The sequence below is a fragment of the Eptatretus burgeri genome, chromosome 11, assembly GCF_056783735.1.
Source record: "Eptatretus burgeri isolate ZD-2024b chromosome 11, Ebu_testis_v1, whole genome shotgun sequence".
NCBI classification, from domain to species: domain Eukaryota; kingdom Metazoa; phylum Chordata; class Myxini; order Myxiniformes; family Myxinidae; genus Eptatretus; species Eptatretus burgeri.
Genome location: NC_140971.1, coordinates 27,220,151 through 27,246,393, shown reverse-complemented (window position 1 = coordinate 27,246,393; position 26,243 = coordinate 27,220,151). Strand labels below are relative to the sequence as shown.

The 26,243-nt window shown below is 44.6% G+C and overlaps 1 protein-coding gene across 5 annotated transcripts in view; it reads left to right on the top strand.

Annotated features, from left to right (window-relative positions):
- The window catches only part of LOC147016725 (kinesin-like protein KIF2A), a 105,655-nt gene that overhangs the window by 5,706 nt on the left and 73,706 nt on the right, over positions 1 to 26,243 (top strand). For 3 of the 5 annotated variants that reach the window (XM_085847868.1, XM_085847866.1, XM_085847869.1), the window contains one exon: positions 6,230 to 6,321. In XM_085847868.1, the coding sequence (XP_085703994.1) occupies positions 6,230 to 6,321 (92 nt within the window). Of the gene's footprint in view, positions 1 to 6,229; positions 6,322 to 9,684; positions 9,934 to 26,243 lie in introns of those variants that run through there. The other 2 variants (XM_085847867.1, XM_085847870.1) reach the window with 2 other exon arrangements.

Here is a 26,243-nt window from a genome sequence, read left to right as displayed (position 1 = left end):
GATCCACATAGCTTCTGTCATTTAATTGACATTCATGATAAGCCTGGCTCTGCAAACATTACAGCTGATTGCTTGACTCGCCTTCCACTACCTACTTCAGTGCCCAGTCTGGGGGAAGATGTTGAGGTTGTCGTGCTCATGTTGACCCTCACTGCGGTGACAGCTGAATAATTCAAAACTGCTTGTATTTCCTGCCCAATTCAAACAAAATTGTATGAATTGCTTTCAAAGCACTGGCCAAAAACATCAAAAGGTCTGGGTCCTGATCTCCTTCCTTACTTCAGATTGCAAACTGAACTGTCACTACAAGAAGACTGCGTGATGAGATACTCACCACCTTCTTGTCCTGGAGGCGTTGCAGCTGCATTTCATCAATACGATACAACACTATCGCTTGCCAAGCCAGCCGTTCCTTATTTGCCGTTTCAATGGTGTGCTTGCTGAAGTAATAGAGCGACTTGGTGAGTGCTCTACAAGCTGCTTGGTAATGGCACACACCCTAGGAGTTGGTGTATTTTGCTTTGTGGACTTGCAATTGGTCGGCCATGAACCTAGATTTCCACATGGATCATCTGTCTGTTATTGCACCCAAATTCACATATTGGTGCTTGAACAGACATGCATGGAGTTTTTTTTAATTTACATTTTAATCTCTAACCTTGTGCTGCTGGATGTTGCTACTTAGAACAAATGTTTTGATTCAGCTCACAGCCAATCAAATTGCGATTTGATTTGGAAGTCGTGGTATGGTGTGAGGAATTTTAATAAACAAGGCAAGATCAAAGATGGTGCCCCTTCTGTGGTGGGTTGTGTTGAAATCAAAGCAGAAAATGAGGTTATGGTGAATGCAACTGTTCACCTGTGTAATGTATTCAATAGTCAGAGAGGAAGACTGAAGTGGAAACAGGTTTATTCCTGGCCACAGGCACAGTACAATACAGTACAGCATCGGGACATGAGCGGGTCACGTGACTACTTTTAACCATGCCCTGGTGCACCCATGTGTGCATGCAATAGCACAACTACTTGTACATCTCAACCTGCTTTAGGGTATCTTTTGAGTCTGTGTTCCCACAGGCTTTCTGCAAAGAAGCTAGAGGCCCAAACCTGGGTTCCTCATAATCTGGTCCCCTTCTCTGCCAGTTAAAGACTGGAGCCATGCCGATCATGCATTTCTGGGAAGCCCTTCCAAGGCCACGAGCTTGCACTGTTGGTGTCATCTGTAATTCTTGTTTATCTGCAAAGTTCTACAAAGTCCCTTGCCCCCTCTTTACTTTCCTGGAGGCTGATCATCTGTGCAACCCCCCATCCTCATTATATCATCTTCTTTCTTTGTTTCTGCCTCCCCTCTTTTGGGATCCTCTTTTTGCGTTTTGGGCTCAACTCTTCCCCCTGTGGTGTTAACATAAAAGAAAGATACTTCTGAAAACATGAGTGTTGCCTTGAAGTAGCGAAACCTGAAGGGGGATGCCAAGCATTTCTTAACATCGACATCTGGTCTATTTCCCTACCCGAGATTGACTCACCTCTTGAATACCATCAGCAATGTAATGCTTTTTGCAGTAAACAATAGTGATAGACCACTCGGAATGAACTTGTCGTGCATAGTGAGGGTAAGATGTTTATCAGCTGAAGTCTAAATATTGACCCGAGACGAGTTCTTATTTGCTCAGACCAGCATCATCGCATTGACCAGTTTGAATGGATCATTGGTGAGAATCGAACAAGCAGCATTGCTTCATCATATCTAAGATCAATGCATGGATTACCTGCCTGCTGAGATCTTTGCTGATTCAGCACTGGTCCTGGACAGTATGGCCATTATACAGGCCTTCCCACAGCAGCTACACAATACATTCGGAGACCTTATCCCCCACGTTTGTTTGTTTATTTTTTTTAAAATGGGGGATGTTGTAATCTTCTGTTTGTCTGTCTGTCTATCATGCTACCTCCTAAAGTGGTGCAGAAATTCATTAAACTTGGTAGTTGTGATCACCACATGGCAAGATGTGAACGGTAGCATTTTTGTCCAGCCCCCTGCGGCCCCAGGGTGGGATTAAAAAAAAGTGAAGTTTCCACAAAATGGCACACACCCAATGTATCTGCAATCTCTGCAATCAATGTATCTGCAATCAACGTATCTGCACAAAATGGCACACACCTTTGTATCTGCAATCGACATTGCAGGACGCGTGAAATATGTGATCATTATTATTTTTTGGGATTTGAGCCCCTGTTTCATTCCACAGGGGATGGGGGCTTTCATTGGTTAAAATGGAAGATTTTTTTTTCCAACTCTATCTGATATTTGGTCAATCCTGTTTGAACCTTTTGTCTATCAATTTTGCTTTCGGTGGGAAGCGTGGGGATTTGCGATGACTCCGACTTTGCTCTAGTTGCCTTTGTTTTGACCTTTATTCAACATGACCAGGGTGCAATGGGCCTTGTCTTTGATCAATACTCATCATTCAGCATAAAAAGTGTAGAGCATATGCAAAGGTATACATCAGGAGCTCAGCTCTGTCAAACATATGGTACAGAACACAAACTCTAGCAGTGGAAAAACTTTCACATCAATGGATAAAACCAGGAGACCCTGATTTAATTTCTTTTTTTTACTTGTCTCAGATCATCCCATAAAACCTGGCGGAAGCTGGTCTCTGACATCTATTGAAGTCTGAAGTAAAGGCGAATGCCAGAACTAGAGTATTTCAGCTGATACCATGATGAAGCCGATACCTAGCTGTGCCTTCATGGGAAACTTGCAGCACCCACGTTTGCCGGTCATTGTCAAAAGTCCTGACAGATGTGGCTGTGGTAATTTTTTGTTATCCATTCACCTTACCAGTACAATCAGTGACAGCAGACAGTCTTGGCACAGTGGCAAAAACAAACTCAATGATACCTTTTGGTGCTGGATCATAGTTTTCCCATCTTTCGCTGAATCGTATCTTGCGCATCTATTTCCCATCCACTGTTAATTGGATCTGGAAGGATTTGCTTTGCTTGAAGAGTTCACCTCCCCACAAGTCTGATCGCCCATTTAATATGAAGCCCTTAATTTCTCTGCTTATTTTGGCAAAACCACCAGGACCAGACTGTCACATGTCGTGCCAGCCTTCTGGTCATGGGTATACAAACTTCATACAAACGTCTTGCAATCTTCATTTTGTCAAGTTTTTTTTTTTTTAACAGCTGGGTTTTTTTCCAAGGTTTGCCAGTCTTTCTGGCAGTGTGACCACTCCTTGGCTTTTTTCACAAGATTTTGGCTATTCGTTGTTCACCTTGGCATTTTGGTTTTCTATAGGTTTTCTATTATCATTGCTTTTCTGAAACCTTGTGAATTCTTGGCTTTTTTCATTGGCTCACCTTGGCATTTATGAAAAATGACGAGTGATCACTGCTTTCTGGTATTTTGGACTGCTGCTGAGTATATCAATGCCTTCTCACCATTCTCAATGACTTCGCACCATTAAGATTAAGCCCTGCTTCGATACAGCGTGGGACTGACGAGTTAAGAACCAGGTAGCACCAAGTGTTCAATCTAATTATTACGTATGGAGTCGGCCCTTTTTCTTGGGGACATTGGCGGTATCAATTGAATTGCTATTCCAGTACCCTCAAATGCTTTCAGGTGCAGCCAAGTGAGCCTTCTGGAAAAAAACAACAAAAATCTAAAAGTTCTCAAATTCAAATAATTAAATATTTCTGGCTGCCAAACTGCGTAGCCGATTGTGTTGAAATTTTAAAACTACGTTTCTCATGCCGGCTAGATTAAAATTGTGAAGTTTCGCAGATATTGAAGCAGCGGTTCCACAGTGAACATTAATATTTATCCTTCAATCCAGCATGGCTGCCAAAAACATGGGGCCGATCGAGTTGAAATTTAAACACTTCATTCCGCATGTCTGCTGCATCATCTCTTTGAAGTTTCACATTTATTGATTTAGCAGTTCCAGAGTAAACATTAATTAATATTTCCCTTCAATCCAATATGGCTGCCAAACCGATGTGTCTTACATAAAAAGGAGGGGGGGGGACTCTTTGTTCATCATGGAGAGGTGGTCATACATATGGAATTTTGCCTCGATCTGTTCAGCCGTTTCAGAGAAGAAGACTTTAAAGTTATTAATTTTCAATCCAATATGGCTGCCATACTATGTGCCCTATTACAACATAAATTTAAATTCTCCATCCAATGGGGAAGTGGATTATGCTTAAGTTCCGTGTTAATCGGACAAGATGCGTTTTTCGATCCAAGATGGCCTCCAAACCTTGTGACTTGTAACATAATTTTTACCGTCTTGCAGGCATGGCGGTAGATTATATTTTCCAATTTTCGTTTCCATAGGTTATCTGGTTACAGAGAAAACATTATTTAATATAATTCTTGAATCCAACATGGCTGCCAAACCATGTGACCTATCATTGAGAAATTAACAAACTTGTACTGACTGCCCGTGTGCAATATGTTTGTGAAGTTTCCCCTTGATCTGACCAGCCGTTCTGGAGATTGTTTGAAGGTTTCAGGGTAAATTCAATATGGTTGCCAAACCATGTGACATCAATTAGAAATTAACAAACTTATGAAAGGATGTCTGGGGGAAAGTGTGTGTGAATTTTTGCCTCGATCTGTCCAGCCGTTCTGGAGAAGAAGATTTCAAAAATGTATTGATTTTCAATCCCAGATGGCTGACGAACCATGTGGTCTATGACGTCATAAATTTATATTCTGCTTCCAATCTTGCACTGGAACATGTTTTTGAACTTTTGTGTTTATCGGACAAGGTGCGTTTTTCTGTCCAAGACGGCCGCCAAACCATGTGACATGTGACGTCGTAATTTTTTTATGTATATGCAGGCATGGGGGTAGATTATAGTAGCCAAGTTTCGTTTTGATAGGTTATGTGGTTCCAGAGAAAAAGTTATTTAATATAATTCTTGAATCCAACATGGCTGCCAAACTATGTGACCTATCAATTAGAAATTAACAATTTTATTCGCTACTCGTGTGCAATAGGTATCTGAAGTTTCCCCTTGATCTGACCAGCCGTTCTGGAGAAGATGTTTGAAGGTTTTACGGTAAATTCAAGATTGCCACCAAACAATGTGACCTGTCAATAAGAAATTAACAAACTTGAAAAAGGACGTCATAGAGAATGTGTGTGTAAATGTTTGCCTCAATCTGTCCAGCTGTTCTGGAGAAGATTAAAGAAAAAAAAACATTTTAAAATAAAAAAACTGCCGAACCAAGTGACCTATGATGTCATAATATATTTTTTTCTATGGTGAATTGTGTCGATGAGGCTCAAATTTCACATTTTTCCTATGCAGCGTTCTACTTGACGAATTTTCATCGGGAGACTGCTTCACTGATGACGTCATGAAAAATCACCCGTGTTCCCGATGGGAAGTTCATTAAAATGTATGAAGCGAAATTTTTTTCCATTGCACTGTTTCAGAGATACAGAGGTCCAAAGTTTATCGTTTTTTTTCAAGATGGCGCCTGTACTACGTGACCCATGACGTCACAATTATTGATTCGGTTTGCTATCAAAAAAGATGCATACGATGATGAAAATTTTGTGTCGATCGGACTTTGCGTTCCTGAGAAAATGATTTTTAAAGCGAAAGAACCCGCAAATTGCTGGCAGAAAAAGAATAAATAAGAAATAAACAGAAGAAAAACAATGTTACCCAGTCCTGACTGGGTACCCTAAATAGCTTGATAACCTCCATCACCGAAGGTGGATGGAGGTTGTGTTTTTACGCATTTGTTTGTCTCTCTTTGTGAGCAGGATTTCTCAGTTATGGATGGATTTGTATGAAACTTTGACAGGTTGGGTGTCGTCCAAGGACAAATTGATTCTATTTTGATGAAGATCTGTTCTTTGCTATTGAGAAATGGTGTTAAATTATGTATATAGCACAATAACGCAAGTTGTGTAGATGGATTATGCCAAAACTTGGTGGATGAGTTGAGTAGGTGACGAGGACGAGTTGACTCGATTTTGGTGAAGGTCTGGATGTCGATCCAGCCTATCAATGGGTTACAAAGCGTAAGCTGTTCATCCTGGTGGAGGTATGTGCTGTTCTATTTTAGCTGGGACATTTTGTAAACGATGTAATGTGAGTTTATTATACAGCATGAAATGCAATAACCTTTTATTCATTTCTTTGTTTTCCACTCCTTATCCTCCCCTTGCTGGTATTTCCATACTCCCACAAGGCCAAATACAAATGACGAAAGTTCTTCATTGTACCAATGAAGGTGCTGTAACAGTTGAGTGGTTTGATGGTGACATTGGAAAGAACAAAACGGTATGTCATTGATTTTGAGACTGTAAATTGTAAAGTTACTAATTGATTCCTGTTTACAGAATTAGTGGAATGTCTGTGGCATCCTGTTTTGAGACCTGTGTTGTCTGCACATCTTGTGCTGGTTATCAATTAATATGCCTGCTGTTGGCTTAGTGGTTAGGGTGGTAGGCTTGGGATCCTAGGATCCTGAGTTCAAACCCCCCCTTGGCTGTTGAATTAATACCAGGTGGGGTTGACTCTGCCTGTCATCCTTCCGAGGTCAGCAAAATGAGTGTGAGCTTGCTGGTATCCTGTGTTGGAGTGATTATCTGTCCAGGATTGTACCCAACAGCCAAGGAGACTGCTTAGGCAGCACCAATGCTCTGCACAGAGTATGGATTATATATTGTTGCGGAAATGGCCGTTGGTGTGTTACTAAATACAGGATTAGCCCAGATCCCCCATTAAATGCATGTTTAGCCAGGTTGTTTGGTAAATGGACGCTACGTGTGTGTCGGGAGGTGTAAGAGGCATGTTCATTGTTCGTACATTGGTGGTGGACCGAGGGGTTCGTCTTCTTCCTTCCTCTCTCTGGACAATAGTCCCCGCCCAGTGCTGAGAGGGGGAGTGGCCTAGAGAAGGAAGTGAAACTGAAGGGAGGAGCCAGTCGGCTTGGAGGCGAGCGTGCGCCAGGAAGGCAACAGAGAAACTACGAGTGTCGAGTCTCGATCTGCTGGATGAGCAGTCGGCTTTGAGGCGAGAGAGCGCCGAGAAAGAGGAAGTGAAACTGAAGGGAAAAACTGCAGTGGGCTTCGAGGTGAGCGAGAAAAGGAAAGGCAGTGGTGGAGAGGACTGGACCTGAGCGTGCCGAGTCTGCCCTAGGCTGGATGAGAAACGACTGGTGGGGGTCGTGATCTGCTGTGTCAGGGACGGCTGTGTCTCTCTGCGATCTGCTTCGTGAAGGAGGCAGGAGAAACGACTAGAGGCTGCCTGCACGTCGAGTCGGCAATCGACTTTCATGAGAAGGTCCTTGACACGTTTGTCGATCCGCCTGCCAGAGCCAAACACCTCAATTTGGCCTGGTCTGGTGAACAGGCCAGGCCTGGACTTTTATACTGGACCTTGTGCGAAACCAGCTGAAACCCACCATAGATCTGATGGTCTTGTGCTGTCGACCTTACGCGGGGTCAGAACGTGTGGTAGGCGGTGCGACAAAAGGAGGACGAGCGCCATCTTGCCACGCGGCGTGCTTGAGCTTGGGGCTCGAATCCGTGGACATCGGCTTGCACCAGCCACATTCGTGCTTTTGACACGCTCCTCTCGTCCATGAAACATCACCAAGTACTCTGTTTTGTCTGCATGCTGTCCATGTCTTGTCTGCATGCTGTCCATGTCTTGTCTGCATGTCGTTTAAGGTTTATCTCGTTAGGGTCCCCTTCGAAACCCATAATCCGTAGCTCCCTAGTTAAGAACGGGTTATAGATTGATTATAACATTGTCGTGAATGCTTTGCTTGTGTCGTGTTTCCCCGATGTGTCCCCAATAAATCTGGCTGATTCGTATGAAGTTTCCGCTTTGAATTAATTTGTGCCGCGCCGAGGAACGATCCGCTCGATTTGGATATGAAAAATAAAAGCGTTACACTGGTAGACTCCGCTCGGTCTCTGACAAAACCAGTCTGTAACCGGGGTCTATTCCCCCAGCTGGCAAGGTACCAGGTGTCTTTTGGTGTCGTGGTTCGAGACTCGTAACCCGAGAATTGTGCCGAACCAGCCGGCGTTGTAACCCCGGAGACGGCGGTGGTGAGTGTGGCGCCGAATCTGTAGCATTTGGCTGTCGAGAGTAGGGTGCGAAAACCCAAACTGGTTACGGACGGTGATTGATGCACTAGTCCGAAGCCCCCCCCCACCCCCGTATCCTTAACAATATGAATAAGATATTTTTAATTTTTATTTATTTATTTTACTTTTAAAATATTTTTCCTCCTCCAAAAATATAAACTCTTGCAGAACAGCTGACATGCACAGAGGGGTGGTTAATGACTAGTGGTAATGACAGCTTTCTCAAATCATGATTTCAAAGATGAATTTGTCATATTGAATATGTGTATCCATATTCTTTACCTCTGCCACTGAAGGTGAAGAAGGTTGTTTTCACCCCTCTGTCTTTGTTTGTGTGCAGGATATCTCAAAGTTGTGGACTGATCCGGGTGAAATTTGGTGGGTAGGTTGGGTGTGTGAAAAACTGATTAGATTTTGGTGAATATCCGGATCCAGATCTGACTGCTAGAATTTTTTTTTTTTTAAAGCGATTCTTCACCATTGAGAGATAAGGCCAAAAACGATATGTAGCATGATATTGTTGCAGACCCGAGGTCGGGGCGAGAAGACTACGAGTGGGGGGGGGGAACAATCTCGGGTTCTCACCAGACTCTGGAATCGCAGGCCGTCGCACACGGATAACTCTGACACGGCGGGTCGCTAATAGACAGTGAATGCCAATATCTCAACCACGTGACTTTGGGTCCTCCATCTAATGGAACCCGTTACCGAAAATGGTCACGTGATCTAATTACCGGGGGACACGCCTTCAGTACGCCTTGTTCATACCGGATCAGATGCAGCTGAGCATAACTGCTAAGGATGTACCGGCTAGAAAACAGATCGTTGGGAGACAACGTCCTGGCTAGGCTATGATACGGACCATGCTGGACCAATGAAGGAAAAGACGAAAATAAGCTGGGAGCATTTCTATACAAAGCATTTACAATGAGTGAAGAATGGTATGTGGCACAGTAAATGGGGTTTATTATTATGTGCAGCAGAGGATAGCAAGGAATTTGTGGGGTGCACCAAAAGGCAAGCAATTTACAAAAGCACAGAGCAGACTTATCCTGTTTTATCTTCTACGATCTTAACTTGGGCTATGACAGGTGCTCTCCCTCTGTCTGTCTATCTCACACTAGTTAGCCAGAAGAAAGGAGAGCAGATAAGAACCAACGGCCTCTCTCAATCAATACCTGGTGCAGTCAGCCGAATGTGCAACCCAGTATACTTTGGGGGAAGCTCCGTTTGAGCGATCCCACCTTAAGAGTCTGTGTGTTGATCACTTTGCCGGGGCTTGTGGAAATGTGTGCTCCGTACTGGTCCAGAAGGTCTGTCGCACACCAACCCCAAGTGCAGATGCAGCGAAAGGCAGACAAGTTGCAGGTAAGAGGGTGGCGTAGCAAAAAGGTGGAGACAATGCAAGGCAGGCGGATGGAGAGGGTGGGCGGACGGCTTTGCTGACTGCCTTTTATAAGCCACGGGTGAAGTGTGGGGTGACGACCCGAAGCGACGCGCCGTCATCCGAATCGTGCCCTTCCATTCCTCCCCGCCTTGCCAGGTTCCTGGGGCTGGAAGCTGCCTCATTCACAATCCGGCGCGACACGTCCTATAGCCCTGCACCGAACTCCCAGGCCGTGTTCTGGCGACTGGACGAGGGTCGTGTCGGTCCCGCATGCCCGTTCGGGGGACCCCTGACTCGCTGTGGTTGGTGCTGTTAACGTGCTTGGCCTGTCCCCATGCCACACGGTTCGAGTGCCCTGTGCTGTGCAAGCATGCTCGTTTGGTGGCAAATTGTATCGATGTGGAGGTGAGGGGCGATTCTTTTTCTTTTTATTTATTAATTTTTTTCCCCTGTGTGTGGGAGATGTTGGTGGTTGAGGTGGAGCAAGGTGAGACGCCGTTGTAAATCGGCATGCAGATTCGTATGAAAGGGCGTGCAATGTGTATCCTGTACATTGTTGGAGAGTTTCTCATAGGGTGGCTGAGTGCGGTGCCTGCTTCGATTTGCATCGTGGATAAAAGGAAAGGGTTGGAATGAAAATCAGAATTGATTGGAAGATGGAGATATAATTAGACCAAGCTGTAACACCCACACAACGCACTTCGTCGCGTTAACCCATTAGACATCAGGAGAACGTCTGACTGTATGAAGACTAACGAGGTAACTGCCTGGGGATCACTGTGTTGGGTGCCATTGCCTTGGAGGCATGCAGTTTTGCAGAACCGCAACAATATTTCAAAAACTTATTGGGCCGATGTATTCTCGTGGATCAGGCATTATGTGGCGGAGGTATGCACTTTGCCGAGTGCCCTTCTAGTTTTGTTATTGACCAACTTTGTCAACAGAATAAATTAAGGGTGAATACATTTGAGAGAAAGATAAAATGTATGTGAGCAGTTTGACTGCTATGGTGTTCATTACAACATTGTTGGGAAAAGATTGACTCGAACATAATCCAAAAACGACTTTATTTGATCCCAAATTGAGTTGTGGCAGTTCTCAAGATATAAGGGGGTCAAGCTTATTGATTATATGTAGATAGACTTGTAATTGGAGAAAGAAAGAAAAAAAAATCAAGTGTTGTATCTTGGAGTTTATGGAAATCCCTTGAAAGTGCTTTATGTTTCAAATAGAAAAAATTATTTAATCAGTTCTCAATAAATTTCCTACTGGTCTCGTACTTGCATCAATCATTATGTGACTCCAGAGTGATGACAGTGCCGGAAATGCGTCCCATGCAGTCCTTACGGCATGGTACCAGGAGCAATAAGCACCAACTGCCACGTGGAAACTTATCTCGCTTCATCCCACACAACCTGGAGTCTTTATTGAATATGATTGGGAACAATTATGAAGTAAAGCTGTTGGGGCGTTCCATGTCAGGTGTACACATTTTACAGTGAAATTGACACATCGTCTCAGATTTCGCTTTTTTTGTGCAAGTGTTTGTATCCACGGTAAAACATTGTCAATTTTGAGTCCTGGGGGCCCATCGGGGCCCATTTTAGCCCCCCTCCCAAACTTTGGGCACCCCCGGTTGACCCACAATCTTCCAGTGGCCACATCACAGGTTGTAGTGGTCTGATTTGGATGATCTTGGTATCAAAATGCTCGTAAAAGCGAGATCTTTCGAATCGCGTAAAGTAAAATCACTCAAACAGTAATTCAAAAAGTTGTAGTTTGGGGAGCCCTTTGACCTTGGGCCCCCACCCCCCAGCCAAACCGATGTTCCTGATTTTTTTTCGTGTGAAAATACCCCTTCATATACTCCAACACCTCAGCATAAATGAAAATGGGATCTCAATGGGTTCAAGTGTGATGATGGTTTTATTGTTCGCGGTCCACATATCACTAATTCTTGATTCAACATTGGGCGACGTTTGTCGTCATTGTTCCAATGACATCACCTGCTGGCAGGCGACTTTATGTCTGAAATTGACAATCATCATCTCTGGACTATTATATATATATATATATATATATATATATATATATATATATATATATATATATATATATATATATATATATATATATATATATATATATATATATATATATATATATTTCTTCTTCTTCTTCTTCTTTCGGCTGCTCCCGTTAGGGGTCGCCACAGCGGATCATCCGTATGATCCGCATAGTGATTTGGCACATGTTTTACGCCGGATGCCCTTCCTGACGCAACCCTGGTCGCCTCTTACGACACAGGGATATGGTACACCTATTTTAACCGGGGTATACACCGGCCCAGTATACTGGTACTCATTTCGCCGACCTCGGAAGGATGACAGGCTGAGTCAACCCCCTGGTGTATTAATTCAGTGGCCCAACGGGGCTTGAACTCGGGACCTTTTGGATCCCAAGCCGCTGTCCTAACCACTGCACCAACACCAGGATATATATATATGTATATATATATATATATATATATATATATATATATATATATATATATATATATATATATATATATATATATATATATATATATATATATATATATATATATATATATATATATATATATATATATATATATATATATTGCATCATTTATGAAAAATTATTGTCTATTGAATTTTAAGTGTACATTTTTTGTATAACCATCATCGAATTAAGTTATGGACTAATCTCAGTTTTTGCAGTAAGCATAGTGACTGAAGATTGAAAGGAGTTCCGAAAATACTGTTGCGATCCGTTCAGCTGCCATAAAACAAAACGACAAAAAAGATCTTTGCAATGTGTCAAATGATGTCTTGATGAAATTTTCTTCAAAGGTGTAAAAAGATGACGACTTTGTAGTTGTGCAGAAAAAAACTCAGTTGTCACCTGAGCGTATTGAATAATCGTCTTCGACCAGTTCGAAATTATCATCAGAAGGTACTATCGAAAGCATTGCAGAATCTATTTCAACAGATGAGGACGAGGAGGTTTTTGAGCGAGAAGCAGAAGTTGACCTGTTAAATCAGTCATTATCGATGATAGGTGAAAGGTGGAAAGGAACCCAGGGTACGTTCCTGAAAAGCGAAATAAAGTGGAAGATTCTGTGCGAAAGAAATTGGAACTAGTTGCTGGACCAAGCACTGCGGAGAAAACGCAAGATACAGCGTCAAAATGTGATAAAAACTGCATGCCAGATGTGATCAAAAGCCTGAAAGAAAATGCGTTTTTTCTCGCCGTTCAGAGCAAATATGTATACTCACAATATTTGCTAGGAATATGAGCATCAGAGGGATGATGAGTGAATTCAGTTTCTCCCAAAGAATTGCTGTGCAAGCCAACATTTTTGAGAAAGAAAATGGTATGCTATTGTCTCCAAATCCCAAACAGGGTAAAATATTGCCTGACGAAGTGAAATCCTCCGTAACCGAAGTGATGAAGTCAGCCGAATAATGCCGGCAATAAAGGACTGTGTAGTGGTCAGGAATGAACATGGAAAAGACAAAATTCAGAAGCGCCTGGTACGAAACAATCTCAAGGAACTGTTTCAGAAATTCAAGGAGAAGAACCCTGGCGTGATAGTTGGATTTGCCAAGTTCGCCATGCTCCGTCCCTCGGAGTGTGTCCTAGCCGGTTCAGGCGGTACACACACTGTATGTGTATGTGCGATACATCAAAATGTGAAACTCGTGATATTTGGTTCCAAAATGCCACAGATAGCCAAACTTCCTTGCTATCATCATGTGATAGCACGCATAGTTTGTAACCCAGCACAACCGGCATGGTATTTCAGAACTTGCGAAAGTTGCCCATCAATTGAAGACTTCAAAACCGAGCTACTGAGTGCTTATGAACTAGAGGATATTGATGAAATTCAGTTTAAACGGTGGACATCCACCGACAGATCTGAACTGAGCTCCATGGTCCTGCCTTTGGAAGAATTCATTAATCAATTCTGTGAATGCGCAGTGAAATTTGTGAGACACGACTTCATTGCCAAGGCCCAATCTCATTTTCTGAAAAGTAAGAAAGACAAAATCGGTGAAGGAGAATTTGTCATTATTGGAGACTTCTCAGAGTACTATTAGTTTGTCGTACAGTATGCGACCCAAGGATTCCATTGGAACTGCTCTCAAGTGACAATTCACCCCTGGGTTTACTATTTCACATCAGACGATGGCAAATTAAACCACGATTTGTTCACGATTATATCAGAATGCAATACTCACGACGTTGTCTCAGTCCACCTCTTCCAAAGAATGCTCATTGAACACTTAAAATCTAGCTTTGGAAATGTAAAGAAACTTTACTATTTCTCAGATGGTTGCGCTGGCCAATATAAGAATTGCAAAGCCTTCATAAACCTATGTCGTCTCAACTCAGAGTATGGTATTGACGCAGAATGGCATTTTTTTGCCACAAGTCATGGCAAGGTCCCTTCAGATGGCGTAGGAGGTACAGTCAAACGAGAAGCAACACGTGAGAGCCTGCGTAGACCTTACGACAGTCAAATTATTTCTCCAAAAGATCTTTTCGCCTTTGAAAATGGTTTGAATGAAATGAAGTTCGGTTACGGGATCCAAGAGGCGTATGACGAGGAAGAACGAAATCTGGAAGAAAGGTTAAAAACGGCCAAAACCATAGCTGGAACTCAAAAACTTTGTTTCATGCTTTCATATTTTCATCCCTATTTCTGAAACTGCTTTTCAAGTACGCAAATTCAGCCTGAGCGAGGAACACCGTATCGAGTCGGCTATTTCAAAATCTACACCAACTTTTAACGGGAAACTCTCAAGTTATGTCACAGTGCACTATGATGGAAAATGGTGGCTTGCCTGCATCATGGAAGCCTTTCAGGACACTCATGAAGTGAAAGTGAATTTTCTTCATCCAAACGGGCCCGCAAATAGTTTCTTTTTTCCTGGCATTGACGATCACTGCATTTTAGACATTTCTGATATGCATCTTTCCGTAGAACCCAAAACTGCTCAGGTGGAACCTAAACAATTAGTAAAAAAGAAACACAGCTGTCAAATAAAACATTGGTTGGCAAAAAATCTTGACTATAATATGCGAGGAAAAACTCTTACTCTTACTAGTATCCCTTCCAGTTCCTGCATGTGCCTGTGGAAAATTTGTGTACAATATACTAATATAGTGTATTGGAAATCTTGTGTTCAAATATTGTGCTATGTATTGTGGCGTATTGTTTGTCCAGCACCCTAGTCCCCGAACAATATAACCATCATCACACTTGAACCCATTGAGATCCCATTTTCATTTATGCTGAGGTGTTGGAGTATATTAAGGGATATTCTCACACGAAAAAATCGGGACCATCGGTTTGGCTGGGGAGCGGGGGCCCAAGCTCAAAGGGCGCCCCAAACTATAACTTTTTGAATAGCTGTTTCGGAGTGATTTTACTTTACGTGATTCGAAAGATCTCGCTTTTACGAGCATTTTGATCCCAAGATCAGCCAAATCGGACCACGACAACCTGTGATATGGCCTCTGGAAGATTGTGGGGCAGCCGGTGGTGCCCAAATCTGGGGGGCCCCTAAAATGGGCCCCGATGGGCCCACAGGTCTAAAAGTTGGTATTTTGAGTTTTTTTCACCCAAGTGAATAAATGACCAAAATAAGGGGAGAAAATGAGGTATGTATCGGGAGGGTGTGTACACTTGACATGGAATGCCCCTGTTCTCCGACCGAAGCTGAATGCTATGATGTCACTGCATGATGCATGGTTATGTTTGCAATTCTCGGAAGAGCTTCTTGCAGTGCTAATTACGATGTTTAATGTGATGTGTAAATTTCAGAAGCTGTCGCAAATGAATGAAAGTGGTTACTGACTGGTTTCACCCTTATTAGGGCATTAGAGCATCAAGGCATCAAGGTAACAGTGAGTTTCCATCCACTTGTGACTGAAACCTTGCGGTTATATACCAATCAATGTGTGACTCCAAATTGAGCAGTGAAAGCACTGGAAGCACCTCTCATACAGCCCTTACTGCAGGGTACTGGGAGTGATGAGCACCGCCTGCCGCGTGAAAACTTTTATATCTCGCTTCACCATGCACAACCCAGAGTCATTATCAAATGCGGTCGGGAGTTTGTGTGTTTGTGTATTTATACGTTATTCTTTCATCGCCGCACTGAAGCACCGAGGCCCAAAAAAAATTTGGGTGTTGAAACTTCAGAATTTGGGCAAGGTTTTAATCTTGTCCCTTCCCCACCCCACAAAATGAAGCACATTCTTGACATGGTGTTCTGAAAATCGTAAACCCCCCCCACCCCCCAAAAAAACGGCCTGGTCAGTGTCCAACTGCTTTTGTATTGGTGCTGGGGGTATTCAAGGTCAGGTCATGGGTACAAAAAAAAATCCACAAACACGTTCTGACACATGCCCATTGAAAACGTTGACATCTTAAATACTTGTACACCTTAAAAATACTGTTTACCTCATTCCCAGTTAGGGCTGAGAGGAACACAGTGCAGTCTGGATATGCGGCATTGCATGCCACTGCCAATTAGCCCTCTGGTCTTTCTTAATCACTACAGGAGAACCATGACAACCATAATTCACCCTGAGACCAGGTATATTTAATAAACAAATAGCACAGGGGAATATACAGGAAGCGATAAAAACATATAACCAGTATGTAACAAACCAAACTAATGGGATATCCTATGCCTTGGGGCCCAATCAAGCACACCATGGTATGGAGGTGTGTAAGACAGGAAATATCCAAGCTTTGTCGATGTGGCAGACCAGTCACGTCCCCTCGGGCATGATCAGTGAGTTGTCCTGGCACACACAAAGGGGAAGGAGGGGTGTGGTGCAGCAGGACAGCCTGGCAAAATCACTCCGCTTTCTGTTGTGCTTGGCTTGGGAACTCCTCAAACCACCCCACTCCTGCATGTGCTTTCTGGTCCACACCTCCTGCCCTAATGTGCTTCCTTCCCCCCCTCCCCTCTTGCTCACGTTTGGGCCAGAGCTCAGTCTGGGGTGGAGTGACCCCCTCATGACCCTTCATGTCCAAGCTCTAAGGTAATGGGCTGCTGGCTGACAGTGCCTGTCCCATTCTCCCACCGATAATTGTCACAAGGCCGAGTGAGTGCTTTAATGCACAAAGATTTCACAAAGGGTAATGCAAAACTTAGGCTCATGGGGATGATTCTTAAACCTGAACACCAGGGTAGGTAGACTGTGTCTATTGCATAAGTGATAGATATGTCATATCACAATTGCTTTATGCTTATGTTGAGACGTATTAAATAAATTTCTGTGCTTTTATGAAGCTTGTTTAATGCACTAAAAGCCTTTTCCACAAAAAATATATTGTTGTAGCCATGAGACTGGTCCGAGTCCTGTGGATCGTGTCAAAACAACTGCAACCGCCAGCTAAGTTTACAGGCCTGTTTGCCACATCACAATAATTGGGACCGTGGAATTAACCAGAAGAAGTGCCGATTAGATGCTCACAACCCATCTAATTTGGCTGAGTAACCATTGGTCGAAAGCGTGGCCTGAGACCTCTTTGATTTGGCTTTTCAAACTACACTGCAACTAGCATAAGCCATCAAATGAGGCAATCCAAACTTGCAGAATCTAATCCTAAGACCAGATATATTTATGAATGAACAAAGCAAATGTTTGTGGGAAGGAATACATGAAGCAAAAACTATAAGAACAAGAAGAGCAATCAGAGATTGCAGACCCTCACCAGGACTTGTTTTATGTGGTGTTTTTTGTACTGGTGTTATGTAATTAATAAGACATAACTATCACTTTATAACTGCTGGCAGTGATGACCGGGTACGAAGACGTCCCACTTTGATCGGACACTTGACCCTGACCCATGACATTTATTATTACAGCGCGTGCGCTGTATACAATTTCACCGAGTTTGAAATGTTCCTGTGCCTCAAGTGAACCAATGACGGCCGTCCGGTAGATGGCAGTGCGTAACCTCGACGGAAATGGCGACAATTGACAGAAATACCCGAGTATTTCAATGGAAATTTGTGAAACTAATGTGTTATAAATGTGAAAACCATTGAATTTATTGCTTGACAGAAAAAAAAAAACCAAGAAACGCTCCCCTCTCATGTACGAACGAAAGACATCATTTCTGCCCACCATGGCATTTTATGCCGAACGCTGAAAGCTAAGTTCTTTTTATGCCATAATTCTCTTTAATATTAGCCATAAACAAGTGTTTCGTCATGCATTAGTAGTTGAAATTTACTTACAATTATGAGAGATATTGGTAGCAAAGTGATAAGTGGTTCTTTCAATAACATTAGTGTACTCATTTGCTTCACCACACGTGCTGTATTGAAGGATTTCACTTGTTATTATTCAGTTCAATTCAGAATGGGACTAAAATTAATTAATTTCAAATCAAATGGAAAACCAAATAGGTACAAGTCCTGCATTGGAGTAATCAGAAGGAACCCAAACAAGCAAAGATGTCACCAGGAGGAACCTGAGTAGAATTCGGGTTTCAGATGTTGCTCCTCTACCCTCAAATCCATTCAGGTGCATTCAAGTGAGCATTATTCAAAAAAAAGGAAAAAAAAATCTAAATGAATGCAGATCAAAAAAACAAAATATTCTGGCTGCCAGACCGTGCATCCGATCAGGTTGATATTTAAAACGTATATTCCCTATCACTACTAGATCGTAATTGTGAAGTTTCATGTTGATCGATGAAGTGGTTCAAAAGAATTTTAAAAAGGTTTTGCTTAATCCAACATTAGCTGCCAGACCATGTGACATCAATTATTCGTGAATACCCTGGAACCCCCAAGGCTTGGGGAACATGTGTGAAGTTTCCCCTCGATCTGTCCAGCCGTTCTGGAGAAGATTTTTTTTTTTTTAATCGGTTTTAGGGTAAATCCAGTATTGCTGCCAAACAATGTGACCTATGACGTCATATGTATGAAGGTTTTGTTCCTCATGTATAGGCGGTCATACGTGTAAAATTTAGCTTAGATCTGTTCAACAATTTCGGGGAAGATTATTGAAGGGTGTTTTTTATTTTTATTTTATTTTATTTTTAATTAAGCAATATTGCTTCTGAATCATGTCACTGTCAATTTTTTCTTCTTTTCTGTGGATCAATTTATTCCGAGATAAACTCAAATTTTCATACTGATCGGATGTAGTGTTCTACATATGCAATTAGGAAGTCATAACGACTTGAACTCATTCCCCATGAGTACTTGGCATGTGCCAAGTTTCAATTTTTTTTTCCTTGGTGTGGTTTCAGAGATAGAGGTCCAAAGTTTTTTTTTTTTTTTTTTTTTTTTTTTTTTTTAATTTTATTATTATTATTATTATTATTATTATTATTATTATTATTATTTTCCCTCTTTTCCAACATGGATGCCACCACCACGTGACCAATGACATAATTCAAACATTCTACATGAGTAGGCAATCCGATGGTGAAAATGTTGTCTCAATCTGACAAGCGGTTGCGGAGAAAAACATGAAAGTTCTGTGTGGACAAACAAACGCATCCAAATGCAATACCCTCTCCTCTGGCGAGGGTAAAGCCTGAGTCACGGTTGCTCTCCGGCTAGGATACGGTGGCCGTACCCCCCCCCCCCCCGAATTGACAGACATGCGGCGGTCGCAGAGTTTCTGAGGTGGCCTCAGGGTGGCCCTACGCCGTATGGCTATCTTTTACAGGCTGTATGGGTCTCCGTGGAATTAAAGCGTGGAGTTATAACTTTTTTCATTTCTAGGTTGGCCGTAGCAATTCGACAAGCCATAGCCATGACGTAGATGTGTTCCACGTCGACCGTACGTAGGGCGTACAGTGGGCTTGCGTTATTCGTGTGGCTGCGTAGGCTCTTATCGATGAAAAATGAATTTTTTATCATGAATTTTATCATTTATCAATGAATTCTTATCATGTGCAGGTAGCCCAGCCTCTGCCGTTGAGGAACAACCAGCGCCATCTGTATATAACCCGGTCCACAATCTACATGACAGATATGAGATATGATATACATATGAAAAAACTGGTATATATATATACCCATTCGTTACCATTACTGTTCGCCTTAGGGCCCCCCTGCGGTCGCCTTGCGGGCACCTTGAGGCTACCTTGCATCTCCCTTGAAAATTCTAAGGCTGCTGCAGGGACGCCCTAAGGTCACCGTGCGACATCAAATCAAAGACCGAACGGCACCCCCACATTTTCGGTCTCCACAATTTCTAAATACCTCGTGCGGCTACCCGAAAAATAAAAACATATGTGACTGCTACATTGTGTGACCGTGGAAATACTGTGGCCGCCCTATAATTGCTAGTGGCCGCCCTATAATTGCTAGTGGCCGTAGATTTATTATTATTTTTTTTTCTACTCAAAGGCCGCCGAGCCAAATGTGACTGAAGCATAACTAGAGTGGAGTCTGGCATGCCATCACAAATCCCCCATGCTTCCCACCGAAAGCAAAGTTGGAAGATGTGAAAGTTTCTCTCGGAATGACCCAAAATCAAATTCTGAGTTTAATCTTCCTTTCCCCCCCCCCCCACTCCAGTTTTTATGCCGATGACCACATGTTCCCACCCCATGCACCGGAGATCAAATCCAAAAGAATCGTTACATCTTTCATGCGGCTTCCAATGTTCATTGCATATACAAACTTTCATTAAAAGATGTTTAAAAATTTGTCTGGAATTGCATTTTTTTATGATTGACCCCTGGTCCAGGGGGTGGGGTCAAATTGCACTGCTCTGGCACCTTTGGTCCTTGTGATTATAACTACAAAGTCGGGCGAATTTCTGCCTAAATATTTAGGAGGAGATAGTATTGTTACGTTTGAGGGGGGGGTATGCATTCAAAGGGTAATTAGGATGTTTAATTAGGTATGCCATGCTGTTCGAGTTTACCAGGATCTCGATGTAATAAGTAGCAATTCAGTGGTGATAAGTTGTCTAGTAAATGTTCATTTCTTCAAGGGGGGGAATGATAATTGTCACGTAATTAGATAGGGACACGGGATAGGGTAAGTGTCTGCGTAAACCCCTTTTTGGTATTCTCTGGAGACTGGCCACTGGAGACAGGACAGTGCAGCGGATGGCTCCGCCCCGTGATCACGATTGGTGGAAGGCGATGGCGGTGGGCCAATAAACGGCTCGATTGAAGTGACGAGGACCAAGGATAAAAAGGTTCTGTTCGGGGTCGAAAAAGGAAGAGGAAGAAGATTACAACCAAAAAGATCGTGTTTTTTTGGTGGGGAGGCTGTTGCGCGGGGAGCGTCCTTGTTGTTGTGCTGACACGATCGTGTTCTTGATCGTGTCTTGGAGCCTTGCTGAGCCTCGTCCCTCACCTTGGTTGGCTCTGGGGTTCTGCTGACTCGGAGTACGGGGTCGAACGGCGGGCGGACCTGCCTCCCTCTCCTGCTCGCAACTTGGCGCCAGAACTAGTTCCCTGGCGGCTGTGAGCGGACTTGGGCCAAGACCAGAAGGTCGACAGCACCACGGTTTCTCCTGCCCCCCTGACGAGAGCAAGGCCAGCTCGTCCGACGCCGATCCAGGGACAGTTGCGTCCACACCACGGTCCAGCCTGACCACCAGAAATAGCTACGTTTTGTGTGTGTGTGTGTGTGTGTGTGTGTGTGTGTGTGTGTGTGTGTGTGTGTGTGTGTGTGTGTGTGTGTGTGTGTGTGTGTGTGTGTGTGTGTGTGTGTGTGTGTGTGTGTGTGTGCTTGGCGCCTTAGAGGGATTGAGAACTGTATATTCATTGGAATTGTCTGTGTTTTCCCCATGCCCGATCCCACACCATCCCGTCGAATCGCCCCGGATCCCTCTTCTTGCCGAGTCTTGTTATTTCTGGTAATAAAAACAAATAAACATCATCAACTCAGTGAAAAGTGACCCGTGCCACCTTCCACGTCCCGTTTGCGGTAGAGCGATTAGAACCGCCATGTTTGGGTTATAAATAAATAAACCGCCTCCATCGTTTCGGCTCATTCTACGTTGGCTGGACTGTTCAAGTCCTGTGGACGTCACATTGGTGTCAGGGTGTTGGATGTTCGAACCCCTCTAAATTATATACCAGGATTAAAATCTCGCCACGAATTGGAATCTAAAATTACTACAGAAAAGCGCGCGAGCGCGGGAAAATTTTGGCGGGATTTTTCAAATTTAAATTAATTGGCGGCAAACGGGACTTCTGCACCATGGCGGATGTGCAGATGTTTGAGGAGGAAGGCCACGTGTCTGGCAGCGAGTCGGGGGAAGAGGGGAGAGACGGGGGTAGGGTTGGAACCTCCCCCATTCCGAGCGTGGACCGTGCTTCATTGCCCGTAACGGGGCCGGCAGTGCCGGAAACCGGTGCGATGACGATCCAGACACTGTTGGAACGTTTAATAGGGGACATGACGGCACAGAGGGCAGAAATGACGGCACAAATGGCAAAAATGACGGCACAGAGGGCAGAAATGACAGATCAATTGGGGGTACAGTTGGGTGCACGGATTGATTTAATGAGGGATGAATTGTGGGAAAAGATGGAGAAAATGAAAACTGAGATGCAGGAGTGTGTGGATGTTAAATTGGGGGGAAATACAAAGTAAATTCAAGGATAGATTGGAGGAAACAAAGGTAGAAATTACATTGGAGGGGGAAAATGTACGAAAAAAATTGGTAGATAAAATTGATGCAACGAACATTCGGGTTGATAAAGTGGATGAAAGCCTGGAACGTCATCGTGCCTGTGTGGATGCTCGTATGCAGCTGCAAGTTGAACAGTGGGGAGAGTTGAGGAAGCAAGGGATGAATTTGGCGGAGGAGGTAAAAGGATTGGAGGCTCGTTTGGACGAACAAGATAAAATTATGAGCCAAGATGAAGTCTTGGATAAAGGCCTGGTAGAGCCGTCTTTTGTAAGTGGAGTGTCCGGGTTGGTTGAGGAGCAGCTACAAACTCGCGACGGAGCCTTGGAGGAGGTTGTGCGGGCCCAGAAGATCCTGCGGGAAGAGGTGAATCGGTCCATTCAACGTTTGGAACAGGAGGCAAAATTGACCCATGAGACCCTCACCACAAAACGTCTTTGGCCACAATGGGCTCCGAAATTGGATACGCAGCCACAAGGGTGTTTGATCCCTGGGCTGGATTCGGACAAGGGAGAAACTGAGAAGCGGGCCACCGTAAAAGTGATCCCCCTGGTAAATTTCGACGGGTCAGGGAGCGTTGAAGCTTTTCTGACGCAATTTGAGTGCATTTCCCGACTAAACGGGTGGAATGAGCGGGAATGTACAGGGAATTTGGTGGCAACGATGCGGGGACCAGCCGCAGATGTGTTAAACGTGATCGCGGAGGGGATGTTGACCAGCTCCCACATTTGCGAGGCGTTGAGCCGTCGGTTTGGGTTCGCGGCAAACTGTGATCTGGTGCGGGCCCAGCTCCAGCACCGCAGATTAAAGCCGGGTGAGACAGTGCAGGAGCTGGCACAGGACATTTACCAATCAGTCAGGATCGCGTATCGGGACCTTACAGTGGAGGCATGGGACAGACTGGCACTCGAGAAATTTTTAGCTGCTCTTCCTGATCCTGAGGTCCGAGCGCTAGTGGAGCTACAGGATCCACCCACCGTGCACCGAGTGGCCGAGTGTGCGGCCAGGCTGGCCTCGTGGAGTCGGCCGGGTCGGGTGCCCGAGAGGCCATCGGTGACGATCCGACAGGGGGAGATCCAGGATCAGGGAGGGGGGCTGGGAGAAATTGGCATTACCAAAATGTTTCAGGAAATTTGCCAGAAACTGTCAAGTTTGATAAAGGATAATCCGGTAGTTAGTGCGCCAAAGCGGCGGGGTCCAGCCCAGCCAATAGAGCAATTCGGTTATGGCCGAGGGGGTCTGGAACCGGAAGAGACATTACACCGATACCCACGGGGGCCTTTTATGGGGAGTTGTTTCCGGTGCGGGCGAAGAGGACACATGCAACGATATTGCCGGTACCCGGCGATGGAGGGACCCACCAATAGACTTTTAGACTCGGAGAGGGTGAATCCTCCTGCTGAACCGCCAGGTCTATCCGAGATACCCTTTCATAGGTCGGGTCTGGAGATCAGTGTCGGGGGTCGGGGAGACTAGATTGGGCTGAGCATATACGGCCATGCTCGGCTGGTGAGATTTTGGCGAAGTGCCTCCTTTAGTGGAAAAAAAAATGAATTGTGGGAAAATTGGCATGGTAAGTTCTGCTGGGTTTTAGAGTGACAATCGGGACAGTGGGTAATTGGTAACAAAACGGGCACGAGTGGCTGTCCAATGGCTGGTGCGTGGATCGGGTGAGAAGTGCTTTGTGAGTTGTTTTAAGTGAAGAAGTGAAATGTATGGTGCACACATTGTTTTTTTATTGGGCATGGTGTGGTAACAGGGAAGGTCATGGTCGGTGAAGTGTTAGAAATGCAGGTGTCACATGTAAGGCCGATGGGGTGGGGGAGTCATGTGGGTTTTGTGGGTGGGGATGATGTGCTTGTCCACAGGGATTGCTGAAGCTCACGGTGAGCGTGAATTGCGACCCCCTTCAAGGAGATTCACCACCCGGTGGCTAATGGTGACAGTGTCTGGAGGCAACTGGGAGAGGGTCTGGTTGGGAGAACCAAGGCGGGTAGGACCTTGGCGACCCAGGAAGGCCAGAGGAGCCAGTGAGACCCCTTCCAGAGTGTTGTACGGGATTAGAGCTGATGGTTACCAGGGGGGAGGGAATCAAAGGGAGCGGGGCGAAGAAACGTCCGGGTTGGACTAAAGCTTACCTGTGGGCATGGTTGCACCTGAGATGCCCCCAACATCTTGTGGTAACCCACCCCACGGCCACGACGGGATTCAGCCTGCATGATTAAAATGAGGACCATGACCTAGAAATGTGATGATGACCATGGTGTGAGTGTTGTGAAGATGTGTGAGTCCCACTCGATCCCGCACAACTTGACATGTGCAGCAAGGGCATGATGTCCGCATAATTTTGGGGCAAGCAAATTTGAAAATTGGCTCCCCAGGTAACGCTGGGTCTATTAGCATCCACTGGGGGAGGCGGTCAAGTGTAAATATCCTGTGAATAGTGTCGTTAAGGCTTAGAGTAGGAATGTAAAGTATAAGTGTTGTGTTTTTGTGGAACCTTTTGTTTCCCCTCCCCAGATCACTGGAAGAGTGCTGGGCAAGAGCAATGATCCAGAAGATGGAGTGCAACTTCGCTCAGTGCTCTCATGTGATAAAATAAAAAAAAAACAAAAAAAACGAATGATTGTTTAGGCGAGGATAAGGCTATAAGGGGGTAGTACATTAAGCAGGATAGGTAAGTTAACTGCGACTCGCTGCCCATTGCCCCTCCTACTTTATTTCGTTAGGTTAATTAGGTGTGAGTCAGTAAGTGTTAAGGCTGGTACGGTAGCGCCTGTGATATACCTTGCAGGAGCTGCGGTACCAGAGGAGGGGGCAGTGTTACGTTTGAGGGGGGGGGGTATGCATTCAAAGGGTAATTAGGATGTTTAATTAGGTATGCCATGCTGTTCGAGTTTACCAGGATCTCGATGTAATAAGTAGCAATTCAGTGGTGATAAGTTGTCTAGTAAATGTTCATTTCTTCAAGGGGGGGAATGATAATTGTCACGTAATTAGATAGGGACACAGGATAGGGTAAGTGTGTCTGCGTAAACCCCTTTTTGGTATTCTCTGGAGACTGGCCATGACGTCACAGGACAGTGCAGCGGATGGCTCCGCCCCGTGATCACGATTGGCAGAAGGCGATGGCGGTGGGCCAATAAACGGCTCGATTGAAGTGACGAGGACCAAGGATAAAAATATTCTGTTCGGGGTTGAAAAAGGAAGAGGAAGAAGATTACAACCAAAAAGATCGTGTTTTTTTTGGTGTGGAGGCTGTTGCGCGGGGAGCGTCCTTGTTGTGCTGACACGATCGTGTTCTTGATTGTGTCTTGGAGCCTTGCTGAGCCTCGTGCCTCACCTTGGTTGGCTCTGGGGTTCTGCTGACTCGGAGTATGGGGTCGAACGGCGGGCGGACCTGCCTCCCTCTCCTGCTCGCAACTTGGTGCCAGAACTGGTTCCCTGGCGGCTGTGAGCGGACTTGGGCCAAGACCAGGAGGTCGACAGCACCACGGTTTCTCCTGCCCCCCCTGACGAGAGCAAGGCCAGCTCGTCCGACGCCGATCCAGGGACAGTTGCGTCCACACCACGGTCCAGCCTGACCACCAGAAATAGCTACGTTTTGTGTGTGTGTGTGTGTGTGTGTGTGTGTGTGTGTGTGTGTGTGTGTGTGTGTGTGTGTGTGTGTGTGTGTGTGTGTGTGTGTGTGTGTGTGTGTGTGTGTGTGTGTGTGTGTGTGTGTGTGTGTGTGTGTGTGTGTGTGTGCTTGGCGCCTTAGAGGGATTGAGAACTGTATATTCATTGGAATTGTCTGTGTTTTCCCCACGCCCGATCCCACACCATCCCGTCGAATCGCCCCGGATCCCTCTTCTTGCCGAGTCTTGTTATTTCTGGTTATAATAAAAACAAATAAACATCATCAACTCAGTGAAAAGTGACTCGTGCCACCTTCCTCGTCCCGTTTGCGGTAGAGCGATTAGAACCGCCATGTTTGGGTTATAAATAAATAAACCGCCTCCATCGTTTCGGCTCATTCTACGTTGGCGGGACTGTTCAAG